This window comes from Lepisma saccharinum, chromosome 1 (genome assembly GCF_977018435.1).
Source record: "Lepisma saccharinum chromosome 1, izLepSacc3.1, whole genome shotgun sequence".
Taxonomy (NCBI): domain Eukaryota; kingdom Metazoa; phylum Arthropoda; class Insecta; order Zygentoma; family Lepismatidae; genus Lepisma; species Lepisma saccharinum.
Genome location: NC_139229.1, coordinates 51,083,841 through 51,107,742, shown reverse-complemented (window position 1 = coordinate 51,107,742; position 23,902 = coordinate 51,083,841). Strand labels below are relative to the sequence as shown.

Below are 23,902 nucleotides of genomic sequence, written 5' to 3'. Positions count from 1 at the left end.
CAAGGCAGCATTCTGTTGAGTCCCATCATCCTGATTTAGGTGTAATGATTACTATACTATGTTTTGTTTTGAATTTATTTTAAGGCATGGAATCCTCTTGCATCATGGCCTTCCTTTCTTTCCCATTATTACAGTTTGTCTTCGAAATATGGATAGTGTATTCAATACATGTATGGTCTGATTGAATAAAATGTATTTTTTTCTTTTTTTTTTAAGGGGAATTGTGAAGAATGGAACATCATTAGAATCTTTGCAGCAAGGAAACCAAACATCAGAGAATGAAGGAATATTTGAGGTGAATATTGTAAGCCTCAAACGTAGCCATAAAAAGGAGGTGAAGAAACATTATGATGAAGAAGAGACCAGTGAAACAGACGCAGTACGTTTAGAAAAAGTGCTGCTTAATTCAGAAGTCAACCAGGCAGTACAAGATGGCAAATCATCAAAACGGAAATCGAGGAAGAACATTATTGGAACATTTACTGTAGAGTCTGTAGACCAGCATATGTCTCTTAGATCATCCAAAAAGAAACATGATTCCGGATGCGATGAGCATGAAAACCCATCACCTACACAGAGATCTTCCAAGTTATGCCCACTGAAAGCAAGATTGGGTATGTATGGTGCCGAGACAATGAAGAAGAGGAGCAAGTCTCTAAATGTGACTGATGAATTAGTAGAGCTGCCGAGCTCATCCAGAAGAGGTAGCTCTGAAGGAAAGAAGAAGAAAAAGAAGAAAGAAGAGCTGCTGTCTGAGGTGTATAAAGATCAACAACTTGAATGTGCAGAAATCAGCTCAAAGGAGAAAAGAAAGAAAAATAAGTTGTCCGAGTCTCAGGAGATACAAGACAAAGCATTTCAGCCTGTACATGAAGATCCTGATATTCAATTCTTACAAAATAACAGCTCGAAGAAAAGGACGTCCTCAAGAGGTAAGTCGAAGAAGAAAGACGATTCAGAAGTTCTCACGAATACCAACTCTGGCATGTCATCTATGGAGATAGACGAGGAACAAACAGTAGAACAGGAAAGTGAATTTGTGCAAGTTGAAGGTGAAGAAATCACGAAGAAGAAGAAGAAGAAGGAAAAGAAGAAGAAGAGAGAGAAGTCAGGTGAAGATGAAACTTTTGGTGGTGATAGTGAGTGTGTGGTTTTGTGTGATGTGGAAGATGAAAGCACAGAAGTGAGCACTTCCAAAAAATCAAGAAAGAAAACTAGGAGAAAGTACAGCAGTATGGAGGTTGTTGAAATAGTAGATAAAACTAATGACCAAAATGAAGACAGTAGAAGCAGCAACGGAGTAGAATTTTTAAATCCGTCAAATCCGTATGGTGCATGCTTTGTTGTGACTGAGTTCGATAAATATGAAAAATCCCAAGGAAAATTACTGCCTTGGGAAACAAGTGGTGAAATTTCCGAGGTTCCTGTGGAACAAAACGAGGGAAATGAAAGTGGAAAGAATAATCAGGATATGTCAAATGATGTACCGAGTACCTCAAGGAAGTTAAGGAATAGAGTATGTAAGTCTAAGGAGATACCTTCTGTACAGCAAGAAGAAAAGGAAGATTCCGACATCCAGCTATTGCAAATTAATACTCTTGAGGAAGAAACATCTTCAAAAGATAAGTCAAAGCAGAAATATGCCAACTATTGCAAGTCATCCATGGTTGTTGGTGAACAGCAAGTGGATCAGGAAACAGTTGTGCCAATTGAAGGTGAAGAAACCACAAAGAAAAAGAAAAAAGAAAAGAAGAGAGAGAAGTCAGGTGAAGATCAAAGTTTTGGTGCTGAATGTGAGTATGTGGCATTGAATGATGTGGAAGATGGAAACACGGAACTGAGTTCTTCAAAAAAATCAAAGAAGAGATTATCTGAGTCTCAGCAGGTACAGCCTATACATCAAGAAGAAAAGGAAGCTCCTGGCATCCAGTTCTTACAAATTAATACTTTTGAGGAGGGAACATCTTCAAAGGATAAGTCGAAGGAGAAATATGCCAACTTTTGCAAATCATCCATGGTTGTTATTGGAGAACAACTAGTAGAAAGGGAAACAGTAGTTATGCAAGAAGAAAACAAAGATACTGACATTCAGTTCTTAGATAATACTAAGACAAGGAGGTCCTCAAGAGATAAGTCAAAGAGGAGTTATGCTTCAGAAGTTAACACAAACGGCAACTTTGTCATTGCTGAAGAACAAACGGAAGAACAGGAAAGTGAAGTTGTGCAAATTGAAGATGAAGAAATCTCAAAGAAAAAGAAGAAGAAGAAAAGGAGAGAAAAGTCAGATGAAGATGAAACCATCGGTGCTAGTGCATGTGTGTCCTTGTATGATTCGCAAGATGGAAGCACAGAACTGAGTACTTCAAAGAAATCAAAGAAGAGATTGTCTCAGCAGGTACAGCCTGTACACCAAGAAGAAAATGAAGATCCTGACATTCAGGTCTTAGAAAATAGTACTAAGAAAAGGTGTTCCTCAAGAGGTAAATCAAAGAAGAAAGATGTTTCATTAGCTCTTGCAAATGGCATTTCCCCCGTCGGTATAGATGAAGAACAAGCAGTAGAACAGGAAACAGAAGTCGTGGTACTTGAAGATGAAGAAGCCACAAAGAAGAAGAAAAGGAGAGAAAAGTCGACTGGTAGTGAGTGTGTGACTTTATGTGATTTGGAAGATGGAAGCACAGAACAGAATACTTCAAAAAAGTTAAGAAAGAAAACCTCGAGAAAGAGCAGTATGGAAAGTGTTGAAATACAAAATGAAGCTAACAACAATAATCAGGACAGTAGCAACTGCAATGGAGTAGAATTTTTAAATCCATCAAATCCGTATGGTGCACGCTTTGTTGTTACTGAGTACGATAAGTATCAAAAATCTCAAGGGAATGTACTGCCTTGGGAAACAAGTGTTGAAACTTCCGAGGTTCCAGTCGAACTAAAGCAGAAAAGGAAAAGCAGAAAGAGTAAGCAAGATTTGTCAAATGACATGGAAGAGCTTGGGGTCAGTGTTCAAGGACATGAAGTAGACTGTGAATTAATCGATCTTTCTCAGAATGAGAATTCCGGGGAGACTGAATGTGAGGAAACCAAAGAAAGTTTTTCCCGCATAAGGGAGTATGAGGATAATCTGTTATCCTTTCATTTCTATGAATTGGAAGATGGAAAAGTTATTCTTGTTTTAAAAGATCAAAACCCTATATATTTTAGGGGCAAATTGAAAGTGTCTATAATCTGGGGATCTCTTGATGTCTTAGGGTACACAATGAAATACAGCAGTAAGAAAACCCACACTGTTTTCTCTTCGAAAATGTACAGCTTCTTATGTTTAGAATCAAAAGGCGAAGAGTTGGAAAGTGTTAAGAAGGCCAAGAAGAGGCTGATTGCTGCAGGTATGAGCAAAACAGAAGCTAAGCAGCTGGTGTCTAATATCAAAGCAAAAAATGTCATTGTATTGCTAGAAAAAACGGAAAGTGCTGTAACTGAGTTCCTGGAGAAATACTGGAAGCATTTACTGAGTTACGAGAAGGGTCCAAACCAAAAGGGTCCTCTTCGTGATGTTGAAAAAAAGCTTAATTGTAATTTGGTAACATCACAATGGAAGGAGACACCTCACATGATTGTGAAAAGTTCCGAGTGGGATATGCTGGCAGATGACCTTGTGGATTCTTCGCAATTTGGTAAGTTGACAAAACTTCACCTACTTATGTGATTTAGGACCTAGTTAATTTTTCTGTTAACCAGTTGGAGATAATCACCAGCTTTATGCAGCATTGCGTTTTTCACTGTGAAAGTAAGCAACAGTTAACTAATTTTTTCTAATATATAAAAATGTATGAATTTGTGTCTGTTTGTTCCGCCATAACTCTCGCATGCCTGGAACGATTTCAACCAAACTTGGTACACGTATCACTTGCAATATGGAAATAAATACTGGGTAGGGGCAAGATACCCCTGGCACCCCTAGGGATGGGGGTGGAAAGGGAGTGACATGTAAAACGACCAATATTAGTATGGAATCCATAGTTTTCGGGGACTCTAAGATGAATAGTGACATTCCCAATGCCATTCAACTCCAAGACATATCTGGCACCCCTAGGAGTGGGGGTGGAAAGGGGGTGACGTGTGGAATCCATAGTTTTTGGGGTCGCTAAGATGAAAGTGACACTCCCAATGCCGTTCAACTCCAAGTTTTTTACACTATAGTTAGAATTTATTTTTTTCCTGTCTAATAGAAGATTGAGATAAATTAATACCCGGGGCAATTCTAGACAATCAGCTAGTCCTAACATAGAATATGCAAATATTAGGAAATTGATCAGTATGCCATCTCTAATTGATTGGTGCACACCCTGGTGCTTAAATGTAGAACTACAAGCACATGCATGCTACTTTTGAAAGCAGGTTTTTCGTTGGAAGTGACTAGAACAATGGGCGTTTATTATTATCATCATTCTTTGCCATTTCCTACCTCTGGCTGGGTCGGCATAGAAGTAGAGCCTCTCCATTTTTTCCTGGTCTTCCACCACTCCTCTCTTTCCACGGTTTTCCAATCTTGTCCTCTTCTACTAACAGTCTCCACTATCTGCTCTTTCCATCGACATCTTGGTCTCCCCCTTGGCCTTATTCCCACTTCTTGTACATTGTAAGCTCTTACTGGTAGTCTTTCTGCATCCATCCTCTTCATGTGTCTGAACCATCTGATCTGTGCCTGATCTATACTGTCCTGAAGCTTCACCACTCCCACTGTCTGTCGGATCTCCTCATTCCTTATTCTATCTCTTCTAGTCTTCCCCAATATACTCCTTCAAAATTTCATCTCCACTGCCTGCATCTTTCTTTTGTCTCTCTGTATCATTGTCCAAGTCTCTGCTTTGTACATAATTCTTGGTACATAGTATGTGTTATATATTACCTTCTTGCATTTCATAGGGACATCCCTGTTCCATAATAATCTTCGAACGCTTTGATATTGCCCACCACCCATTTGTCCTCTTCTGTTTACCTCCTCATCTATTCTTCCACTTCTCTCAATTATGCTTCCTAGATATTTGAAACTCCACTACCCTCAAGTCTTCCATGTCCATCTTTATTCTTGGTTCATTTCTGGCTCTGTTTCTTGTGATTAGCAACTCACTCATTCCTGCGCTGAATTTCATTCCTGCTCTTCTGATTTCCTCATTCCAACTATCAAGCTGTCTCTGTACTTGTTCCCTGTTCCCCCATATTACTAAGTCATCAGCAAACAACAGGGCCTTCATCTCTTCCTCTCCTATCTTATTCCCCACCTCTTCGTTAATTGCATCCATTGTAATTATGAAGAGCAGTGGTCAAAGAGCACTTCCCTGTTTTAGTCCATTACTTATACTGAACCACTCCGTTCTTTCCACTGGTGTCTTCACACAGCTCTGGTTGGCCTTGTATGTGCTCTGCACTCTGCACACTATCTCTTCCTTGACTCCTTTCTCTCTTAGAGCCTTCCAAATCTCTGTTCTGTCCATGCTATCATATGCCTTTTCAATATCTAGGAATGCCATAATCAAATCATTTCCATACTCGTAGTGCCTTTCCTGTAATTGCCTTATAGTGAATATCAGATCTAATGTTGATCTGTTTCTTCTAAATCCATACTGTTCCTCTCTCATGTTCAGCTCTGTCATTTCCCTTATTATTTTCTCTAATTTTTTCTCATACACCTTTGCTGAGTGGCACATAAGTGTTATTCCTCTGTAGTTTTTACATCCCTTTCTGTTACCCGTCTTGAATATGGGAACTATTAGTCCCTTTCTCCAATCTCTTGGCACTTCTTTCTCTCTTGCCACACTGATTTAAACACTCTGTACAGCCACTGGACACCAATCACTCCTGCTCCTAGTATAATTTCCACTGGCACTACTTCTACTCCAGGTGCTCTACCTCTCTTCATTCTCTTCAGTGCTTCCTCCACTTCTTTCCATGTGAGATTCATTTTTTCCTTCACTTCTTCATGTTCATTTCCTTCTTTCACATCCAGCAATTTATCGAAATGATTTCTCCACATTCGCCTTATTTCTTCATCCTCTTCTACAATGTTTCCCCTTTCATCCCTTTGCTTACAGCTGTCTCCTCTTTCTCTCACTAGTCCATACAATACTTTCTTGTTCCCATCTACATCTTCTTCTAGCACTTTGGCCCTTTCTTCTTGCCTCTTTCTTCTTTTTCATGTACTCTTATTGTGCATTTTGTGATTTAACTTTAAACCATTTTCTAAATGAATCATGTTTGATTTTCACTGCCTCTCTACTTCTTTCTTTTCTTGCTTGTCCTTCCACATACCTTTTCAGCTGCCTCTACTAATTCTGTTTTGAATCTTATCCATTCTGTTTCTACTCCTTTGGGTTCATCTCTTGACACTTTTGTTCACAATATTTCTTGATATTTCTTTTTTATCATCTTATCCTTCAATTTCCATACTCTTATCCTTCTCTCTTGTTCCTCCCTTCTATCTTTTATTTTCCATTTCCTCACATCTACTAGTAGCCTGTCGTCACTGTCTAAGTTCTCACTGGGTATTACTTTAATATTGTTCAATCAAATCAAATAGGTGTAATTGCTTTCTTTCTGTTTTGTTAAAAAGGCTATTATTGTTTACCAATATATAATCTATTACAGACTTTTGTTCATGATTCCAACTGTATCTTGTAATCTTATGGCTGTCATATTTCTTCTTAAACCAACTATTACCTACTAACAGTCCGTTTCTCTTACAAAAGTCCAGTAACCTCCTTCTTTCCATTCCTCTGTCCCCATCCATCTGCTACAAGTACTTCCGTATATTCCTTCCTGTCTCTTCCCACTTGTGCATTAAAATCACCCATCACAATTTGCCATTCCATTCCATTCCTACATGTTCTTCCAAGTCTTCTTCAAATTCTTCTTTCTCCTCCCTTGTACATCCTGTTTGTGGGGCATACACTTGAATTATTTCTATTACTTTCCCTCTTACGTTCATTTTTTAGTTATATAATTATGTCATTTACCCTTTCTACTTCCTCACTTATTCCACTTCTGACTACAAATCCAACACCACTTCGTCTGCCCTCTTCAGTTCCTGCCCAGTACAGTTTATAGTCTTTCCTCAATTTCATTTCTCCTCTTCCTTTCCATTTCGTTTCGCTCATTCCAAAGATGTTGATCCCTCTTCTCTCCATTAGATCCACAATTTCTTCAGTCTTGTGTATAATTATGAAAGTAGATCAAGAACTACAAATTTGACTTTTTTCTACTGAAGATCAATCTCATATAGGCAAAATGATGTTACAGGAGACAAGTGTATGGACTATCTTAAAGAAGAGTGAAAAACTCGAAAGTCAGAACATTAATAATTCCTGTGTGTTCATGTAAACACTATCGATAAGTCTTTTGGCTGTGAGCATTGTACCATTGTGGTACATGTTGGTTACGACCTTTCAGTGAGCATACTTTACTTGGACAGTATTCATTTTCTAGTACTTTAAACTATATCCTAGCACTATAATTTGAGAGACATTCTCTTGTCTTCAGGTGAACAAATTTCCTTTTTGCTGGTGGTGGGAATTGAACCTATGACAGACCTGTGATTTTACTACAAAACCAGTATGCAACCTGCACCATCAACACAACCTGCTCCACCATCGCAACCAGATTCCAGTAGCAAAACCAAGTGGTTTGCCTTTCCCTACCATCCTACCACATCCATCCGCCTTACCAAAGCCCTCTGCCCCTACAACATCCAAATAGCACACAAACCAACCTTCAAAATAGCTGACCAACTAAACAAGCATAAACAGTACTTCCTCTCCCCCCTCAAGAATCCAGGCGTCTATGATGCTGAATGCGAGTGCAAGGCTCATTACATCGGCAGATCCATCAGGCCCATCAGTGAGAGAATTCAGCAGCACATATGAAATGCAAAAACTGCCCAACCCACCACCGGACTTGCCAAGCATATCAAATTCCACAACCATAAAATTGAGAAAGTACATGTCAGATACAAAGCACACACACTCATACACACAAAAATCAAAGAAACACACGCCATCATGCACTTCAACCATGAACTGAACATAGATAGTGGTCAGGCACACCACAGCTGGCTTCCGTTACTGCAGCAATTAACACCAGTGAACAGCAGACGACATATACACAGACATACAGGCGACAGCAGCACACCTAGGGGCAATTTAGGATAAAACAACAGAAACGTGCCAAACAACACAACGAATTCCAACGAGGATGGTGTCAGTGGCTACAGAAATTAACAGAAAATAATGTAAAGCAGCTTCCCGGAAAACGTGAGTACCTTAATTACGTGGTCTGTTAGGAAAGTAATGAGACTGATTTTCTGTAAACGATGAATTTTATAATTTTTACAAATCAAGGTCATCCCCTTCAAAATAGGTCCCTTGGGCAGCTACACAGCGATGGAGGCGTTGTTTCCACTGTTCGTAGCAGTGCTGGAAGGCTTCTGCTGGAATATCTTTTAACTCGTCGGTTACGCTCTTCTGGATATTATCCAAAGTATCAAAATGGCATCCTTTCAAGTGGTTTTTGAGCAAGGGGAATAAAAAAAGTCACAGGGACTGAGATCCGGCGAATAAGGGGCTGAGGAACCACAGGAATGCTTTTTTTTTGCCAAAAATTCATTGATGAAGACTTCCGTGTGACATGCTGCATTGTCGTGGTGCAGCATCCAAGTGCGTGCAATGTCTGGTCACCCTTTCCTGGATCTTGCAAGGACTTTATTCGGTACACACGTTCAAATTTAACTCACTACTGATCATTCTCACCGTCAATCGACGATCTGACCTCACAAGAGACCTCACTCTTTCCACATTGTCATCCGTTTTTGAGGTTGAAGGTCTTCCCGCCCGAGCTTCGTCTTCCACTTGTTCTCGGCCTTCTAAAAAGGACTTCTGCCATCTGAACACTTGTGCCCTAGATAGTGCATGTTCTCCATAAGCCCTTTGTAACTTTTCATAAGTCAGTGGCGGATTCACCAAGCTTAACACAAAATTTGATGACACAACGTTGTTCAAACTTTTGGCAGTCCATTTTCGTAACGCACCTCACAAACACAACTTCACGTCAGACGCTCTCAACAATCGTGTAGCAACTGTAGCAAGTTGAAACTTGTACTGAATCAACAGCAAACATTCACCTACCTGCCGTGTGAAGGTGGGGGCAGCAGCGTTGCCGGTTCGTGCACAGTGTTGCCAGTCTCATTACTTTCCTAACAGACCACGTATCTATTACCGTGTCTCTCATTCCCATAGTATGAATTTCAGTTAAGATAATATTGTACTTTTCCATTGACTGTATTTTCGATTAATGGTGAACTTGCTAAAAGGACCGTATCAGGAAATTTAAATGTGCACGTTATGCTAGCAAATGCATTTAAAATTCACAAAACAACAAGGGAGGAAAAAAAAGCTTAAAAATGAAGAAAAATGCAATGAAAACCACAAAAAATACTGACAAGTGACCTAAACACGAAAAAGGGCTGAAAATGGAAAAAAAAGTTGTTCTAACTGAAGGGAAACAGACTGATATTGTTTTTATGGCTCAGAAAAGATGATGATTTGTCATCAACTATTGAGCCCTATTTATACTATTACACACCCATTATCCATTATGTGCTCCAAGTAGCACAGGCAGTATGAAAGAAATGTATTTGTGCTAGTTTCTGTATTTTCATTATATCTTTTCCTCCATGCAGTTAGAATGTGTCTTGTAGTGTGTGGTGGAAAAGGAGTAGGTAAATCAACTCTACTCAGGTACCTGATCAATCGATATCTTGGAGTTTATGAAGAGATTGTCTTCTTAGACTTTGATCCAGGCCAGGCAGAATTCACCGTACCAGGCTGTGTGTCAGCTGTTCTTGTAAATGAACCCCTGTTAGGACCAAATTTTACCCATTTGAGGAAGCCAGAAAGGTAAGCAAAATCTTCTATGAGAATATTATTGATGTGATTGCGTCAGTAGTTTTTATATAAATATTGGTTGAAATATTGACTCTCTCAGTGAAACTGAGGAGTCCTACAAATTGTTTTGTATTTTGCGATCAAGAAGTACGTGTCTGTACCCTTGTATGTTGAACTAACTGCTCTATCCAATGCTAATCTTGATTAGAAGTTCAAAGTCAGTATGGCTGCCAGGGTGCATAAAAGTCATGATTTTTCTTTTAAAGAAATAATATTAATTTTTTTTTATTAAATCACAGTTTGTGATTTTTTAAAAAAAGAAAATATGCATAAAGTTGCTTGTACGTTTTTGGACACAGTAATTGCAAATATTTATGATTGTTTTTCAGTGTTTATATTTTTGACGATACCTTTCCTTTCTACAGCCCCTGGCCATATTATTAGACGCACCACAATACTTTTTGAACATAATAGTTTTGAAGGGGAAAATTATACAAAATTCACCATTAGTTATCTGAAAAATTTCCTGTACGTTATTTGAACTCTGGCAAATACGAGTAATACGTACAAATGCACTTTCTTGCACAACATTGATAACAATAATTGTAATAGTAATAATAATACATAGTAATGTAATTCGATACAGTGGACAATTTTAACAGTTCGCTTACTTTTCACATTTAAAATGTTGCAATAGGGTTCTTTGTGGCTGAACTTTTATTATTGTAATGAACAATATGAAAAGAAGAGGTACTGTTGTTACAAACAATACTGCCAACACCAAACATCTTTGTTGTTGAACAAACATGCCACAGTTCAATTCAAGCTGAGTTGAGAGGAGGACGTCTTGCGAATAGTGAATCGTATTTGTGCTACATTTTGCAGTGATATTGTTTTTGTACACTGTCAGTATATTTTTTTAAATTTAATTATTAACATTAGGGAGTCATGAGTAAAAAAAGTGACTTGACCGAGAAAGATGGCTGAAATTAAGACACTAATAAAGACAAAAATGTTCTCTAATCGTGAGATTTCTCGACGATCTTCTGTGTCTGAAGCATCGGTGAGGCGAATAAAGAAGAAAATTGAATATGGTGGACAGTGTGAGCCTCAAAAGAAGGACAGATGTGGACGTAAAACAATTTTTACTCCAAGATCCTTACGCTGTTTGAAGAACATTTGCCTCACGAATAGATTTGCGAGTACAAAGGAACTTAAATATAAACTTGAAAAGAGTGGTGTTCTTGCATCTGAAAGAACAGTAAGGCGTAGGTTCTCTGATATGAACCTGAAGGCACTCAGACCTGCTAAGAAGCCAAAATTAACCCCTGCTATGATTCGTAAACGTTTTCGATGGGCAAAAGCTCACAAAGAAAAAGATTTGAACTTTTGGAGATCTGTTTGCTTTAGTGACGAGTGCACGTTTGAAATCTTGGGGAATAAATCTCAGTTTGTGAGAAGGTGAAAAATACAATCCTGATTGTGTTGTGCAGACTGTCAAACATCTGATAAAAGTTATGATTTGGTCAGTCATTAGTGGCAAAGGTACAGGACGTCTGTATTTGTTTCAAGGAACAATGAGGAAAGAAGAGTATAGGAAAGTGCTTAGAAGAAAGTTGCTACCTCAAGTAAGAGAATGATTCCCAAATGGAGAACCGTTCGTATTCATGTAGGATGGAGCCTCATGTCATACCGCAAAATCAATAAAACAGTTTCTACAGAGTGAAAATCCCCTCTTACCCTGGCCGGGAAACTCTCCAGATATGAACCCAGTTGAAAATGTTTGGTACCTAGTGAAAAAAGAAGTGGCAAAGCAAACAATTACGACGAGAATTGGCCTAATTGAATAAAATAATTCAAGTGTGGAATCACCATCCTCATATGAAAGAGACAGTACAAACATGCGTTGATAGTATGCCAAGACGAATCCAAGCACTGATAAAGACCAAAGGCGGCTCAACCAAATATTAAAATTGACTTCCAGTCATATGTACATATTATATAGCTAATATTCAAGAAACCCAGTAAGAAATTATATTTGTAACTATTAATGTATCAAGTAATTGTTGTTTTTTGTTAAGGTTCACATGTAATCAATGTAATATTTCATGTAATAAAATATAAATAAAATAAATAGAGAATAAGAAAAAAATGTAGACGAGATAATAACATCCTTAAAATTTTGCATAAAATTTGGAGGTGCATCTAATAATTTGGCCAGGGGCTGTATAGTCTATTCATGAAGTGATGTAATGTGTATCAAAAAAACTTGTGTATCCTTTCATTTATGATTCAGACTTTGAGCCCTTAGCCCAGTTAACCTGCAGTGAATAGAAACATTCCAAAGTGTAGCGCTATTGTGTATGTACCTACAATCATGCTAGTGTAGTTGAAAATTGTCCCATAGTTTAACGTAAAAGAAATAATTAATATATATTATGCAATAGCAAAAAAGTAGTGTTTTGACTCATAAGTAAGGTTATTGGTTCAAGCAATGTCTGTGTGATCTAAGTACTTGATTTTATGTGCCACAAAAAATGCTGTTTGAAAAACTAATAATTTTTTACAATAGAATGTAACATAACATGTAATATTAATATAATATATTTTTTTCAAATCTGAAAAAAAAAATTAAAAAATTTCCCCCAAAAATATAATTTTAGAACTTTTGTCTGCTCCTGTTTGAATGCTGTCCAGTGCACAGAGGGGGAAAACTTGTTGGCAACATGTAAAACTTACTCCCCCCCTTTTTTTTGGTGCAGAACCGCACATTTGAAAAGTTCACCCTTGAAAATGTCCTTTTCTGAGATGTCCCCAACCGAGGGGTGACAGGGTGCAGGGGTAAAGGGAAGGACCTGTCCTTTTGGAAGTGAATAGGAGTTGATTTGCGTCAATCACACACAGTGTGTGTCTGCGGCAACAAGTTGATATTTTTTTTTTTAGTGTCCATAATATTTTTGTATTGCTTATCCTGTGCATTATATAGACTGTATTGCAAAGAATTTAAAAAAATAATATACAGCAATGACTTTAGGGTTACCAGATGACAAATTTTTAAAAAGAGGACATTTTTGGATTGCAAAAAGTTAACTTTCGACGAAGATGCACCACTTCGAATATTCGAACACACGTTTTGTGCTTACAGGTGTTTTGGTGAGCTTATAGATCGCACACCCCGTATAATTAACAATAGGCCTCATTATAGGCTAATGTCTGAATATTCTAATATTTATTCACTATGCCCATAATATTACATGGTTGTAAAACTTGGTCGCTTGCTTTAAGAGAATAACATAAATTCACATTTTGCCTCGGAGTTGTTTCTTCCAGGCCTAAAGTCATTTTTGTAAGTCATCACTAACTCAAATCAAAGTAAGCCGCAACGTATCACATATTCTTACCTATTGTTAGAAACTTGCTGCTCACCACGAGCCATGGTAGATGTCACAAATGCTTTGAAATCAACACTTCACACTGCGAGTGGCGAGAAGAGAAGAGATGCAAAAGTTCAACAATTTTTTTTTTGTTGGAAGAAAAGTTTCTTGTCTTTGTGCTTGCAACTGATAGTGTTGTATTTCTTTACTTGGAAATTGAAAATGGAAACAATATTAACAATTATTTACAAATAACATTTTGTTACTAATCTTGAAGTTAAGCAGTTGTCTTTATCCCAGAAAGGAGGATATTTCCAATTTTCCTAAAAACCAGCCTGGACCATTATTAGGACCCGAAAAAGAAGTTTTGTCTGGGTAAAAGAGGATGTATGGTAACCCTAAACGACTTGCACCGCTTGCAGCGAGCCCACGTGTGTTTCTCACTCAGGGTGCACTCCCCAACCCTAATAGTGGAGTTGCTTGTCGTTACGTCACTCCACTTCCATTGGGATCATCTGCTGAGCGTCGAGCTGCACTCTTCTCTTACTGGTAATAGGGCTTTTCCCCAAAATATTTGTTTCTTTAATTACTAAAGAAGCCCTATGATGCAGATCTATTTTTTAAAAGAAAGGTAGGAAACAAAACACTTGAAGGAAGCACACTGCCCAAAATCTGGTTCGAGCCTGAATCTGTGATCAAAAAATATTTTCACAGACATTGTACAGGAAAATCACCAACACAAGAGCGGCAATTACTTCTTGAGATTTTCCACCAACTGGCAGATTTGAATGAAAGATCGTTAAACCTAATCCTTTGTTCTTGTACTCTCATCTTATCTGATTTGACGACTTCCTCCAGGCCTCCCTGATGGCGCAGTGGCAACAATGTTACCTATCCCTTGTTTTGAGGGCCCACCGTATATGGTAGTTGTGACGTCAGGAGTTTGACTCATTAGGGTTAGTAGCTTGCCTGAGAATTGTTCAACCACCCACCCTACAGTCTGGGCATGGCACAATCAGACTTTCATCTCTTCTTGCAGATGAATATGTGGTTGGGGGAGCAATTGTTTAACCTTTAGCAACCCGAACATCTCGATCGAGATCGAAACCCCCATTTTTTTCTTCAAAAATTTTGAAATTTTCAGTTTCCTCCCCCCTCCCTCCAGATATACACCGAATGTGCATAAATTTTATATTGTCCGAATCTATGGTTCATTCCGAGTAAGATGATATATCATTTGTCTGTCTACGGCAATTAGCGTCCGGTCTTCAGTAATTTTTATAAAACTGCATTATTGCTGAAAATCGGCCCGGGTGGCTAAAGGTTAAAAAATGACCTGAGTATCCAAAAGGATCTTATTTGCCAAAATGCAAATAAATTCAGGATTAGGTAGCCTATTAATTTCTTGTGAAAACAGACCCTCTGCAATGGTATGGTGTTAATGTCAGCTTGTAATTGAGGCATCCAGGGTAAAGAAAGAGGCTCGGGTGGCTAAAGGTTAAGACCAATGATAAGCTGGAAACCAGTGTCCAGAAGGAATGTTCACTGGCAGCAACATTTTTATGAGGGGGATGCTAAAGCTTGGGACCTTTAGAACAAGTACCTGAACACAGGTGGGATCATAGGGATGTATATCTTCAAGGTTTTTGGTCTTGTTTTTAAATTGAGATCTCAGTGAAGGTTGAAAAAATAAGCACCATTACTTTGGTGATATCATATTTGTATGTTTTGTTACATTTAATACATTGTTTCCTCTCTCCTTTGTAGGATGCTGTATGTTGGTGACATAGACATTTCCCAGTGTCCTGATAGGTACATAGAGTGTGCTAAGGATATCTTCAGCTTTTGTAAGACAGATCCACGTCTATCAAAGTTGCCATGGTTTATAAATACAATGGGTTTTAATCAAGGTAAGAACATTTTACCTCTCTCCAACTCTTTCTTTCTCAATTAAATATGATACTGCACTATGTAACTTTTTCCTGAAAACTTAGTAAATTTACTTCATGCTAAATTGGTAAGTTATTTCTTTTATGAAAGTCATGCAAATAAAAAAAATAAACTTGTTTGAATTATATTTTATGAAATTAGTCTTACGTTCTTCAATTTCTTGCTGTAAAAATTTTAGTTATTAATGTACCATATGTTCAATCTTGCCTCACAGGGTTGGGTGTTGATTTGACAGTGGATATTATTCGTATGGCAAATCCCACCCACTTGGTGCAGATTCACAGTCAGAAAAAGAAACTCAACTTCCCAATGCAGTTGTCCCCACATCATGTGTTCTACCATAACGGAATGAGATGTTCAATACCCAGCCTTCAAGATGAAATGCAGTATGCATTCTACCATGTACAGTCGCTAACCGGGGGTAATCCAAATGGAAAGTAAGTTGTAAATTAAGACCTTTTTTACAATTTAAAATTTTTACTTTTAGCAAGGATTGCAAGGTAACACTTAAAGTTATGACAATACAGTATCAAAGGGTGAACAAAAGTGAATTCTTGTCAATCTATGCCAATGAACTACCACACAGGGTTGTTCAAGGTTCATGAATTGCAAATAAATTCAATTCTGGTCCAGAAAAGAAAATCAGCGAGCGTAAATGGGTTCTGAACCGTAAAACTTTTTATCTTTATACTATTTCAATTCTGTCCCGGAACCTTTTTTTTTTTGGATCAATTTAAATACGGTCCAAATTCAATATTGAAATGAAACCAAGGATGGCGACAGACCTGAAAAACTGGGAAAAGTCAGGGAATTTGAGAGGTCAAAAATTGTCCGGGAAATGTCAGGGAATTATGTCTTGATCAAACTTTTTGTTTTTAATGCGATGGAACGAATGTACCAGGCATTTGCTTTCAAATATGTCGTTATGAAGCACTGCATGGCAACAGGACATCTTGTTGCTAAGTCTCAGCATCAACTTTTAGGCCCCTTTTATGCACAACACAACCATGGCACCAGAAACCAGTGATGGCAGGAGGGATGGGGCAGGGGGAGAGCATTTTCCGGAAGGGCAGAACAATTTGATAAGCCTCTAAATATTATGTGGAAAATTCATTGAATTATCACTTGTTCTTGTCTGTATGGGAGTAGTAAAGGGACAGAACTATCAACAGATGGAGGGAATTGGGGGGGGGGTACCGTATGATAGTTGTCATAGTACAGCATTTTGTCGGACATTCTGAAGGAATATGGAAACAAATAAGGGTGCTATGCAACCCTGTAATTTATAGAGTGTCATGGTACAGCATGAACATTTTAGGTTGAATTGAATTGACTTTATTGGTGGGCGAGGTTCAGCTGTTGCTGGTCTACCACCTAACCCCAAAAAGTACAGATTAAAATAAAATGAAATAAAATTCAAGATTACAAAGAAAATGAACAAGAAAGTACAATAAAATACAAATGGAATAAAATCTCATACAATAGAACAGATAAAAACTAAAAATTAAAATGAAATTCAGATTACAAAAAAATTGATGAAGAAAGTACAATAAAATACAATAGGAACAAAATCATATACATTGGAACAATATTGACAGTGAATTAGATAATAAAGTAACTGAAGTGGAGAAAGTTGATAGTAATAAAAAAATAAATTCTGGCAACTCACAGTATTTATCATTATTCATATGTTGATTTACCCAGCTTCTGATCGTTGATCAGTGATTCACGGAGCATATCGCGAAAACGTCTGAAGTTTTGATTTTTGGTTAGGTTTGGTAGTGCATTCCAGGCTTTGGGTGCTGCGTAACTGAAAGAGGCCTGATAAGCTGAAGTTCTGCAACGAGGTAAGCTGAAACTGGCAGCGTTTCTGGTTGAATGCGAATGAATTTTGCTTCTGAAGTGTAATTTCGAAAAGAGGTAGTTTGGGCTCCTGCTATTAATTATGTTGTGCAGTGTACAAAACAAGTGCAGTTTTCTCCGTCGTGCCATGGAAACGATTCCCTGCTCATTAAGCACAGGGAGAATATGTTCACACTTTTTTGTTCTATATACATATCTAATGCATGCATTTTGAACTTTCTGTATTTTTATTGCAAGCTTTTTTCTTATTCTTAGCCCGTAAACGACGTCAGAATAGTCAAACAGGGGGAAGATAAGAGACTGCACTAGGTTTAATTTTATCTTAGCAGAGAGAAAGTCTACCAGAAGATAGAGGCTTTTTAATATCGAATACGCCTTGCCACATTGTTGTATCACATGCTCAGACCAATCGAGCTGCTGGTTCATGATTAGTCCTAGGTTTTTTACTGTTTCAGAGAATTTAATAAGCTGTGTGTGAAGAATTATTTCGCATTCATTGATGTCAATATGTTTCAAGAGACTGCCTGTTCCGATAATTGTAAATATTGATTTGTTTGAATTTATTACTAACCCATTTGAAGCGCACCAATTGCTTATGTTCTTCAAATCTTGGTTTAAAAGTGCGACCGCGTCCTGCAATTTTGATATGCATGTGGATATATACAATTCAGTGTCGTCAGCATAACAGTGAACGTTGCATATTTTCACAGACTTGACTAGTCACCATCCGACTAATGTTGAACTTCGACAATATGTCTCACTACAACATGCAACAAAAATCGCATGCATGGAACTCTTGTGGAATTAATTTTTGTTGGATGTCTTCAGAGTGCAACATCTGACAAAAATCGCATGCATAAACAGAGCCTTGTATATCCGAGTTTGTCTGGTGTGATACCACATTTCATTGAAAAAACGTTTTGGGTCTCTTTGTGCATGCGATTTTTGTCGAACTTAGCAGTTCGATATTTGTCATTCTGCGACATCCGACAAAAATAGCATGCATTGCTCTCTTGTGAATCAGATGTTGTTACATGTCCCAGTATGACATTTTTTGTCGTTTATGATGTTTGTCGGATGGACCATCAAACAAAAAATTTGCATGCAAATTGGAGCCTTAGTCTGCTTATGGTTGTTGGATGGAACATCAAACAAAATTTGCATGCAAATTGGAGCCTTAGTCTGCTTATGTTTGTCGGATGGAACATCAAACAAAATTTGCATGCAAATTGGAGCCTTAGTCTCCTTATGTTTGTCGGATGGAACATCAAACAAAATTCGCATGCAAATAGGAGCCTTAGTCTGCTTCACCACTACAAATATGCTACTGAAATGTTATTACTTCTCTGACTATTCTTGGATATGAAGAAGAAACCAGCAAATCTGGACATATATATGTTGAATAATACCACGAAAAAGTGAAACAGAAATCTGAATTGGTAAATGTTATAAACATTTGACAAGTGCTTACCCCCAACCTCAATACTTGCATTGCAAATCACGACCTGCTGTCCCCTGTCTTGAGAGTTGGTTATTAATCTGTCACTGAGTGAAGTTAATGTCCAATGTTATGAAATAAAATACTAATAATAAATACGTAACTATTTTAATATAATTACTCAAATCATTAAATCCTAAAAGCATATCACTATCTTTAGTAACCGACGTTTCTCTGCCAGCCCCGCTAAATTTTCACTTTGCATCTACTGATTTATATGAGTGGCATCCAGAAAGTAAGTTCCACTTAGTAGGGACTTTAATTTTTCGCAAACGCGATAACAGTGAAAAATGTTATTTGCTGCGAAGTAGTGTTTATGAATGTGCAGTGATGTCTGGACACATTTTTCACCCGTTCAAAATAGCAAAATAATGCAAATTTGGCATAAAATGTGAATTGTTGGCATTTATTATGAATTTTAAAAAAGTGCTTTAACAACGAAAAATACCACGAAGTCGAACATTTTTGTCTTTTTTAGGCTTAAAGAAACAAAATGTGCTATATTTTTGTATATAGAATGTGCAAGTTTTCCAACATTTTATCAAGACAAAACTATAATGCATTTTATACATGGAATAATTCCAACAGCCACATTAAATCGCATATTTCCCATGATTTTTTCAACTTCTATCAGAACAATTTGCATCACAGAGCAAAGTTCTGTTTGGAGATCGAGTGTGTATCTACCATAACATGGGAGCTGCATCATCAGTATTTGTGCAATTTTGGCGGAGATAGAGTGCTCACCTACCACCACAGGGCAGTCGTAATATCGGCATTTGTCGAGCGAGAAATAATGGAAAATAACTTCCTAAAAAATCTAGTGATGGGTCATTCGTGAATGAGTCGTTCAAAAGTAACGACTCTCTCTTGTGAGCGGGGAACGACTTGTTCACCAGAATTGAACGACATGTTCAAAGAGTCGTGTGTGTGCCACGACTCCTCCGCCCGCCAAGCAACTATTATTCCCTCTCCTTTCCACTAATTTTGAGAGGAAGGCGCATGCGCAAGTGTATACTCGCCTGGCGGCCGGAATTTTTGAAAGAAAGCAAGTCGATTCTGCGGGCAGCAAATGGAGACTGGAGAGGAGAGGGAGGGGGGTCCTCTCTGTTCCTTTTCCCTACCCCTAGTTGAGTGAAGCTGGTTGAAACGTGCCGTGTACGATGAGAGGGGAAGGAGTCGCTAAAGTGTGCCACAACTCTTTGAACGAAGGAAAGAGTCGACTCGCGAGTGTTGATTGCAAAGAGAGAGAGAGTGCAACCCCAGGCCATGACGGGCAATGAAGAACAACCAACAAATTTGTCCTGTAGTTTCAAATTTGGCCAAACCATTGCGTTTCTTCACCGGAAGTCAAGCCCCTGGAAGCCTATACCCAGTTATGATGTCCAGACAAAATTAGCACTAAAATTACAAGAAATTAAATGTTAGTAAAAAATATTAGGGGAGTCTTGTGAAAATTTTGGGAAGGTGTTAGGCAGAGACCTCTTGATTACAATATTCCGATTAGCCTATTTTGAGTTGTTATTGTTTAAGTCCACTTTATGTGCAGATAGGATAGTCGGGACTGGACCTACAGTTTAAAGTGGGATTCGAACCTCCACTTTGTATTGAACACGGTACCCCTTGATTACCGGCGACGTTATCACTACGCCATCGGGTAGACCCGATTAGCCTATTGGAGCATAAAAGTGGACTTATAACAATTTTTGCCATGCAAACCATTTTAATAATGACAGTGTTAACCACTATGCTATTAGGGTGAATCAGAAAAAAATTGTTGAAGTGACACTCAATTCCAGGATTCCTCTTAGCGCACTGTTCTAACCACTCCTCCACAGAGGCGACCGAAATTGTGTGAAGTGAATCAGTTTCACAAGTAGCAGGACATTACAAAATCGCAATGAAAACAGGACCAACCCTTCCAAAGTTGGTGAGATGATGAGAGACACTCTGTGTAAAATCTACTGTCTGAGAATCTCGTCTCATTGGAGTAACGATGCCGATTTATGCTTTAGAAATCGATAAGCAAACAAGACCAGACAGGTGTTTTTAACTTGAAATCAAATCGCGAACAAGATATGCATTCTCATTCACGAGTTGAAACGATGTGTCAAGTCATCTTGTCTCACCACGATACCCGATCGAGTTGCTCTTCCGCTTCGTGCACATGTAAACCTTTTAATTTACACATTCAATTTCATTTATCCAAGAAATCAAATCTGTTAACATGAGAATGAACAGAAGAAATAAGCTACTAGTTATTTTCCCATTAAGGAACAAACCTTTTTCAAAATGCTATAATTTCTTATAAATTAGCATGCAGTAATTATGTTTTATAATTTATTAATTCAATTTTAATATTTTTACTGCCTAACACGCTTTGTTGTATTTTATGCACCTTTTATACCTAATTACTTAGTATTGACAGTGAGGATGAATGAATTTTACGTACAGATAGGCTAATCGAGGCTGGAGCTACAGTTTCAAGTGGGATCCACCAGGTATCGTTACAAGGCAACGACGGAGGATTAGAGTAATTGACAGGAGGTTAAATACAGATTACCACTCATCTCTGGGCAGGGGTTCGAACCCGGAACTTTCGGTGTCAATAGGCTTACTTTGAGGAGGGCGACACCATTTATCTGGCACTCCAAGATTATTTCAAGCTGGCCAACATAGAAACCAAGAAACAAAGAACATGCACCATGGAGTTTGTTTTATTTATGTTATTCAGCCATCTTTTCATTCCTTGTTAAATCCTGGTAAGGAAATCGCTTCCTGTCTCGGATTCGATCCTCGGTGGAGGCACCTTGCCCAGTGATTTAGACCCCAGTTTAAAATGTAGCTTCAATCCCGATTAGACTATCTGAGCATAAAGTGAACTTTAAACATTGTCTGACAAAATCGTTTTCATAGGACGTGAAATATTTCATTAACACTAACGTGTAAATATTTTACTAATGAAAACAGCATTAAAGAATAAATATAGAAGTTTAATCATAAATTTCATCGTACATGATACTGCAAAAAAGTTTTTATTGAATGACTGCAGAATTAGGAACAACTACGTAAGATGGACATGGGCCATGTTCACGAGTGATATAAACAGCTGTTGCCCATCTGCTGTGAGCCTACGTGTTAAGGTGTTTTACTAGTAGAAAGCAACATTAAAAAAAAATACATACGTATAATTTGGCCCGCTTTATAGAAATTCGATCATACATTATGATATTGGCAGAAACTTATATTGAATGACTGTGGAACAACAAACAACTATCTGGGATGGACATGGACAATGTTCAAGAGCGATATAAATTTCTTAAACACAGCTGTTAGCCATCTGCGGAGAGCAAGCGGGTGGATCCCACTTTAAATTGTAGATCCAGTCTGCTGGCGAGACTGCTACCGCCGCGCCTTGTGTAAGAGAGCTCTCTACTCGTGAACGAACGATGAGAGAGGAAAAGAGTCGCTAAGGTGAGCGAGTCGTTAAGGTGCTCCATGACTCTTCGTGCCATCTCGAGAGTCATGAACGAATGGCGGGAGAAGAGTTGTGGCACTGTGCTGTGACTCTTCGAGCTGCCAGGAGAGTCGTGAACGAATGATGGGGAAAGAGTCGTGGGACTGTGCTGTGACTCTTCGTGCTGTTTAAAGAGTCGGCAAGCATGTGTCGCAGCGCAGATCTGGAGTGCATTTTGTTGACTCGGTTTCTCACATTTGTTGCGATATTAAAACCAGTGATCGAATGAAAAAAAGGAAGAATATGTAAATACACGTTATTACTAATAAAAGGTTAATATAATTATATAGCATTTCTGTGCATGCTATCTTACTGCATAATTTGCATTATCCGCAGCATAAAATGCAAACTGAAACAAGATACAAATATAGAAAATCTCACTCATGAGACAGAGTAATGAAAACAAGTATGTGCAATAAATTTTGTTTGTGTGTGTGTGTTTACTGTTTACACATATATGTATAACCACACACACACACACACAGACTCGTATTTGTATTTTTCTTATTTTATGCCACTTTTCTTCAAATTTTAAGTAATCGTGACGATGAGGATGATGCGTGACTAGAACCCGGGAACTTCTGTGGCAAGATCAAATGTCGATTACTTCAGAATCTTGGCCATCTAGTCAGCTACACGCACACACACATACACAAAAATGCAATACAATTTATTAATCTTGAAGGACAGAGGCTGATACGTTCCATTGTGTTCGTTTATTTAAATACATACATCTGCTTCAACACCTCCTACTCCCCTTCCCCCTCTTCAGGCATGTGTTTCGAGAAAAAGAAGCTTGACGACTCTTTTGAACAACTCTTCTCAGTGAGCGAGCGCTCATGAGTCGACTCACACAGAGGCCTGCACAAGACCTGGAGCAGACCCGTTCGCGAGACATCGCTCCTAAAATACCATGCAACCTGCGCAACACCCTCGCTTGAGCAGCTTGTATGCCCACCTGCACAGATCGTTCCTGGCAGGCATTGTAGACCCGGCGGGTACCTGCAATCTTACGATACCTAGTAGGTCTCAGTTCGTTCTTTCCATCAACTGCAGACCCCTCCTTCTGCATGACGTAGTTGCTTCGAGTAGGAACTCCACCGGTCGCACACCTGTCTGCAAGTGTTGCCAACTGCAATAGATTTCCACTACTTAGGAAGGGAACTGAAAGCCACATCGCCAATGAAATGAGATTTCAGAATGTTGCTAGTTTTGCCCCCCCCCCCCCTACACATTGAAATAGGTTTTCCGTGGTATAGGCTCCATAAGAATATGTCGTAAACAACCAATAATCCAGGGCACTGCTGGAACATGTCACGTTCGACGCCGAGGTCGCGAGTATAGCAACACACTGTTCTACTGCGAACACCAGACCCGTAGCCAGACAGGGTCCAGGGGCATTGCCGTTATCCTCCCCCCCCCCCCTTTCTGAAATTTGGTAAACTACTTTGTAAAATTTGTTTGCAGCGACGAGTGAAAATGTAGACTGTAGAAATTATTTTACTCAAAACTTGATAAAGGTTAAATTCACAGAATACAAAGAACAGATAGGCGTAAAATGATTTCATTTGATTTACGAGCCGAAGTAAAAGTAGCAGGTAGTAATTAGAATATTTTCTCTCGGCTTCAGCTATGAATGGGAAGATATTGAAAATATATTGTAAGTATTTGAACAATATTTCTAGATTTTCTGTGTCCTATATTAACTTAATGATTAGACTACACACATATATAATTTACTTTCATATAATACTATTAAACCTTTGAA

General features: G+C 38.3%; 1 protein-coding gene across 4 annotated transcripts in view; it reads left to right on the top strand.

Moving 5' to 3' along the window:
• The window catches only part of LOC145995103 (uncharacterized), an 86,922-nt gene that overhangs the window by 23,149 nt on the left and 39,871 nt on the right, over nucleotides 1-23,902 (top strand). For 3 of the 4 annotated variants that reach the window (XM_083131640.1, XM_083131646.1, XM_083131656.1), the window contains 4 exons: nucleotides 217-3,675; nucleotides 9,732-9,944; nucleotides 15,074-15,216; nucleotides 15,471-15,693. In XM_083131640.1, the coding sequence (XP_082987766.1) occupies nucleotides 217-3,675; nucleotides 9,732-9,944; nucleotides 15,074-15,216; nucleotides 15,471-15,693 (4,038 nt within the window). Of the gene's footprint in view, nucleotides 1-216; nucleotides 3,676-9,727; nucleotides 9,945-15,073; nucleotides 15,217-15,470; nucleotides 15,694-23,902 lie in introns of all 4 variants that reach the window. The other variant, XM_083131650.1, reaches the window with a different exon arrangement.